The 6,723-nt window shown below is 40.8% G+C and overlaps 1 protein-coding gene across 1 annotated transcript in view; it reads left to right on the top strand.

The window, feature by feature from the left end:
* Positions 1 to 6,723, top strand: part of Hcrtr2 (hypocretin receptor 2) — a 101,929-nt gene that overhangs the window by 89,438 nt on the left and 5,768 nt on the right. The window contains exons 5-6 of the mRNA XM_031344807.1: positions 784 to 1,004; positions 5,215 to 5,336. Coding sequence (XP_031200667.1) covers positions 784 to 1,004; positions 5,215 to 5,336 — 343 coding nt within the window. The remainder of the gene's footprint in view (positions 1 to 783; positions 1,005 to 5,214; positions 5,337 to 6,723) is intronic.

The following is a 6,723-nucleotide window of genomic DNA, read 5'->3' as shown; positions in this document are numbered from 1 at the left end:
TTCTACTATCAACCAACAGAAAAATCAAAGGAATCGCACGTTGTGTAATGTAATTGCTACAAATCGTGGCTATTTGAAACATTAGTGTAAGACCTGGAAGGAGTCTCAGTGTATTCGTGTGCTTTCAAGAAGGGCAAATTGCAAAATTAGTTTCAGGCAATTTTGTAAGTGCGAACATTAAATCACGAAGAAGAGCTTTTGTTCCTTCTACACATAGATTGGCTTTGTCTCAACAGAAGACAGAAAACCTCATAAAAACCAATAGTTAACCTTGTCTCGAGTGGAGTGCCGCGTCTCCACTCGACAGCAGGTGGCAGTATCTATGCATGAAAATTTCATTTAAGTTTTTGCTGTTTTTCCGGTGTGTGGGTGGGGAAGCGGTGGGGGTGGGGAGTCCTGTTATCTGATGAGTGTTTAAATTTAGGTGGCATCTGAATTTAGAACTTATAGTGGAATCTTATAATCTGAATCTCCTTAGCAGTCTTTTCTCCATATGTCCCTTCTTTGTTTAATAAGGGAATGTAGTCTGTATTGTTCTCTTCAGACCTTGACAAGGTTATTGTGTTTTAACACAAGAACAACATAAGCTTGCTTTTAACTTTTCCCCAGACAAATCCCTATTTGATGTTTGACTAAATGAATGCTAAGAACACACTCCACCGAGCCAATGCTCTGGAGAGACGGAAATTTCAAGCTCCCAACTTCTGTTTCTTAATCTTTACTTGAGGTTACATCTTTGTAGAACTTTGCTAAGTACCAATGAGGGATCCCGTCTCCTTTCAGATTCCCGGAACTTCTTCTGTGGTTCAGAGAAAATGGAAGCAGCCGCAGCCAGTTTCCCAGCCCCGGGGGTCCGGACAGCAGAGCAAGGCCCGGATTAGCGCTGTTGCGGCTGAGATAAAGCAGATTCGAGCACGGAGGAAAACAGCCCGGATGCTCATGGTTGTACTTCTGGTCTTTGCAATTTGCTATCTACCAATCAGCATCCTCAATGTGCTAAAGAGGTAAAAGCCGTGCGTTTATTTAAAAATGAAGCAGCTTGGCATTTTAATTAAGAACTCTTTTCTCTCTAAACAGACAACCCCCACCCCCGACCCCCGCCTCCCTAGGTACTTTGTCTGCCCAATGAATTCAGTTGTTTGAGCTGATGGAGTTTTTTGAGCACTTAAGGCAATACCAGCCTTCTAGCACAGACAGGAAATAACACGCTTGAAGATTCTCAGTAGAATGGCAGATAAAAACGGTTCTTTTCCTAACCTCCTGATGTTGACTGCTAAGGTTTAGATGAGAAAATATTTTAATAAAAATTGTTTCAATAACTAATTTTGTAAGTAAATAAAAGTGAGTTTTATAAAACGTTGTTCTCAAATATTCAAACAACCCTATTTTCCAGTGTGCAAAATACATAGACAAAACTCCGAAGCTGAAATGATTTTGAGCAGTGACATGAGCAGCGGATGCCGAGATGCAGGTCCGGTCCAGGACATGCAGAGCCAGCTCTTTGGGGGAAAACATCAAAGCTGTTACACATACACACACTGGTCCCAAGGCAGCCTTAATTCTGTTGATAAGAGGCTTCGAATTTAGCCTGAAATTGCTCATGTCCCTTTTCCCAAAGTCAGAGTCAATATTGTATTCTTCACAGCTGGGGACCTGGGAGACAGGTAGGTTTGGCCAGAGTCAGACAAAAGTGGTATAAATCAGCTACAAAGATCTCTCCTCTTTGGCTTTTGTTTTTTGAATCTTTAAAGGCTTTCTCAATGACAAAGTAGAAAAGGAACGTTTGTTCGAAAAGAATATAGCCTTGTATGTTTAAGGGTTTTGAAAACTGCATTCACAAAACAATCTACCCTCGGCTCCCACCAAGGTTCCCTCTTGTTTTCTTCCTCAAGGAAATCATACACAAATGTATTAAAATGCGTTGCTAGCTAGTTCCCCCCCGCCCCCCGCCGCTATTAAGAACACCATAAACCAGGCAGTCCTGCTAGCACAAGGGGATCTAGTGGCAGGCAACTCCCCCTGTTGGCTGTGACCAAGGCTCCTTCTCCTAAAAGAATGTGAGGGGTGGGGGTGGTGTCAAGGCTTGTAAACGTGGGACTGGGGGGATGCCATCCAGATGTAACGTGAACAAATAAAGAAGTGAAAAAAGGACACCATGAGCATAAATGATACTGAATGGATTCATCCCTCCTCTCCCCTCCCCCTTTCCCTGTCCTCTTCCCCCTCCTCATCCTCGTCCTCATCTTCATTTTCGTCCTCCTCCTCTCCCTCCTCATCCTCTTTCTCCTCCTCCCCTCCCCCAAGTTCCTTTTCCCCTCCTTTCTTTACCAATACAGATCAAATATCTTGAAAATGGATTTAGCACTCTGTGGGATGCACATTTGAATTTCTTATATCTCTGCACTTGCACCTCTCCCTCTAGTTATTTCCAGATGCCCTCTTGTTAATAATATTCATCTTATTATTCTGAATTAAATAGCTTTCTTTTCCCGGGGAAAGAAATCTAAGTATAATTTAAAACTTTTTTTTTAAAAGTTTTTGAGCAATCCGTGTGTTTGTACACACACACACATTTTAAAATAATTTTGAAAATGTTTTTACTGAATACAGCTTTTTAAAAGGAGAAGGAAAGAAAAGGAGGGACCGGAAACAGGAGGGATGAGTCTCCTCAGTATCATCCATGTTTATGGTGTCCATGAGATAGACCTCAGTTACAGGCAGTCATTGCTTGGCCATTCCCTCTGTCTCTGCTCGAGCTTTGTCCCTGCACTTCTTGCAGGCAGGACACATTTGGGGTCAAAGGTTTTGTGGGTGGATGGCTGTCCTTACATCTCCACTGACAGTCTTGCCTGGCTACAGGAAGTAGCCATTTCAAGATCCATATCCTCCACTGCTAGAGTCATCTAGAGTGACATCTTAGTCACAGCTAGGCCCTCTGGGGCCACTCTCCACCCCAGTCTCTGACATGACACCCCCCCCACACACACACAACACAACCCACTGATTGTCTTTTCTTTCCAGACTCTCCTTACATTTGACATCCTGCCCTTCTCTCTCCCTATTCCCTCCTTCAAAGTGATTTTTATTGGTCTAATATTTCAGAAAATTTAAGCCAGAAGTTGCATCTTATTGTATATTTAATTTATCGACATTCTTTCACTCTGTGTGTTTATTTGAGAACTTCTATTATGTTTGTTTGTGAACTTCTACTACTCTATAGAACATCACTTTATCCCTGGAATTGATTTCTATGGTGTACCTTCTCATTAGAAAGAGAATATATGACACAAATTACGTAATCAGGGATGGGGCCTGCAGATGGGAATACAATGTCTCCTCATCCTAGGGCTTACTATGTAGTTAGTGAATATAATCATCAAATTCTACAAAAGAGAAATGGGAATTTCTAAAAATAAAATACAGTGACTTAGGTTTTTTTCCTTTTTAGTGTTGTGTGTGAGTGTGTATGTGTGTTGTGTATGTGTATTTGAGTGTGTGTGTGAGTATATGAATATATGTGTGTGAGTGTGTATATGTGTTGTGTGTGTGTATTTGAGTGTGTGTGTGTGCGAGTGTATGTGAGTGTGTGTGTTAGTATATGTGTGTATGTGAGTATGAGTGTATGTGTGAGTGTGTGTATGTGTATGCATGTGTGTGTGTGTGTATGTATGTGTGTTGCTGCTGCTGCTGTTGCACACATGTCACAGCATGGGTGTGGTTTGAGTACAAGAGGAAAACCTATGCGGGCCGGTTCTGGCTTTCCACGTCTTTGGAAGCAGGATTGCTCTTATTTCTGCAGCTGTACTATATACCCCAGCTGGCCTGTGAGCTTTCAGGAGATTCTCCCGTCTCCACCTCCTAGCTCACAATAGGATCGCTGGGATTACAGATATGCACTATTCTATCAGAATTTGTGCATGTCCTGGCAATCAGAACTCCAGTCATCAAGTCTTCATCGGACTTGTTTCTACCCACTGTCTAGTCTCCCCACACCAAACAATGCAAATTTTAAAATGCCTTTAAGGAGGCCAGCAAGATGGCTCATTGAGTAAGAAGACACTTGTTAAGAAGCCTGCAGACTGCAGTTCAACCTCTGAGACCTGCCAGGGCGAAGGAGGAAAGAGCCAATCCTTGACAGTTATCCTCTGAACTCTACACAGGTGCTCTGCCTGATGCCCACACCCCAGAAAATCAATCTTAAAATTGCTTTAAAACGGCCTTTAAGGATGTTATAAGACATTTTCTTTTGATTTAACATAATATATGAAAACTTGAAACTCTTGTAGACTCTTACCCACGGAAAACCAGCTATTGCCTGCAGGCAGCGAAGTCTCATTTCAACGAGGCTAGGACACTGAAGTTGAAGAAATAGAATGTGTTGGTCGGTGCACAGGTGAAAATGGGAAGAATTTAACAGTGCAGTTTTGGAGTGCTAATTAAAAATATGTGCAACGGGTCTGCAAGATGGCTCAGTGGTGACGAGCATTTGCTGCTCTTCCAGAGGACCACGGTTCAGTTCTCAGCGTCCACTTCGAAGCTCACTGCCATCTGTTAACTCCAGTTAAAGGAAATCCACACCCTCTTCTTACCTCTGTGGGTACCAGGCATGTACACATGTGGTACCCAGATACGTAGGCATACCACCCATCTGCTTAAAACAAACAAATGAAAAACATGCATATCGTGGAATACCAATAGAGGGTTACTCAGTCACAATCACAAACAAGATAACAGAAGGGAAATATTCAGCTTCTCTCTACTTGACAAGATATTTGCACCTCCGGGCGGGGTGGTGGTGGCGCATGCCTTTAATCCCAGCACTTGGGAGGCAGAGGCAGGTGAATTTCTGAGTTCGAGGCCAGCCTGGTCTACAGAGTGAGTTCCAGGACAGCCAGGACTACACAAAGAAACCCTGTCTCAAAACAAAAAAAACTAAAAAAAAAAAAAAAAAAAAAAAAAAAAAAAAAAAAAAAAAAAAAAAAAAAAAAAAAAAAAAAAAAAAAAAAAAAAACAGATATTTGCACTTCCTTATTGCAAGACACAGCTACTTTTTCTGAGCTGGGCATTCTGATGGGTACAGGAAACCACTGGAAAGAGGCTGTGCTGTCGGCGCCTTGGCAGAGGAGAGGGTCCGGCTATTTCTATGATGTTTGTACACCTTTGGATTCAATTATTTAAGACTCTCGATTTTTCTGTTTGTTTCTTTTCCTACAGAGTATTTGGGATGTTCACACACACCGAAGACAGAGAGACTGTCTACGCTTGGTTCACTTTTTCTCATTGGCTCGTATATGCCAATAGTGCTGCAAACCCAATTATTTATAATTTTCTCAGTGGTAAGTTTTCAATGTTTCTTTGTTGAGCCTCTACTGAAGGGTGGAGCTTCTAGAGCAGGTGCCCTGGAGCAGTACAGAAGTAGATACAGGACTTTGTTTCTGTTTGAGCTGTGATTGCCCATAAGTAGATTTGTGTAGAGTGACTTCATTTTGAAAGTGAATATATGCCACCTAGCTCATCAGGGAAAATGATCTAATCTTTTTCCTTGGAAAACTTAGAATAAATGTTAAAGGGAAAAATGGGTATCTCTCATGAAAACTTATGCCAAACTTATGATTGAAAAACACATACATACAGATGAGAATACTATGAGATATGATCTCATCTATCCCATTTCTTCCTCCCAAATTCTCCTCATAATCTGACAAACATACCCCTACCAATTTCATGTTTGATTTATTTATAGAATTGCCTGTAAGTTGTAGGGAGGGCCATCTTGCAGCCCTTGGAAAACCAACAAGTGGCCATATCAGAATTGTGCTGTGATTAGCTACATCTTTTATTGTTTTAGTCCCAAATATTTGGTTATTTGTTTCTTACTTTCATTTCTAACAATACAGGCATTTTATACATATATTTGTGTTGTATTTATTTTTAAATTTTTGTGATATATTTAATAAACAGTGGCGTCTTCCAATTTCACATTGTCTTTTTTAGTTTGCTTGATTTGTTTAAGTTCTTAGAACAGCCAGATGGGGATAGGCTTTCTAGAAAGATAACTACAAATAGAAGGTTCTATTGTAGGTCTCAAAAATTTTAAAACAAAAAATGATTTTAAATGTTTCTACTACGAATGCATAACAAATGTCTGCATCTATTTAGCTCCATCTAAGCCTTGAAAATTACGTACATTTCCTAAAATAGCTCATGGCAGCCTAGAAATATAATTTTTATTATATTATGTATTAAAAAGTTATAATTGGCTAAAGAAAAGCACAACCGATTTTCTTTCTGAAAAGGGATTTCATCACTTTTGAAATAATCATTGCACACTGACTAGTGCTCTGACCTTGCACTGAGTAGCTGAGACCCAGAAAGAAATGGGGAGACAAGAAATAGAAGGCACAGAGCAAGGCAGTGTACTGGTATGAGGTCAAGAGAGGTTAGGGAGGCCACTGGCAACCCCCTGGTGTGTGCCTGCCATTGTCCTTGGCCTGTGAACAATCCCCTCAGCAGCCTAGTGCACAGCTTGACACAGGCACAAAGGGAGAACAGTTTCCTATCAAGCCCTTCAGTCTCTAATAAAGGTGATCATTTCATTTTCTCAACTGCCTAAAATCTCATTCACAATTTAAAGATAACGACCTCCTCAGATTTTTCTAGTTTTTTTCTCTTTCCTTATTTTGTCACACTTGGATTATGAAAGGATATACATATATATATATA

Source organism: Mastomys coucha, unplaced genomic scaffold, assembly GCF_008632895.1.
Source record: "Mastomys coucha isolate ucsf_1 unplaced genomic scaffold, UCSF_Mcou_1 pScaffold23, whole genome shotgun sequence".
Taxonomy (NCBI): domain Eukaryota; kingdom Metazoa; phylum Chordata; class Mammalia; order Rodentia; family Muridae; genus Mastomys; species Mastomys coucha.
The sequence above is the reverse complement of the archived record's forward strand: the minus strand, read 5'-3'. Positions and strand labels throughout refer to the sequence as shown.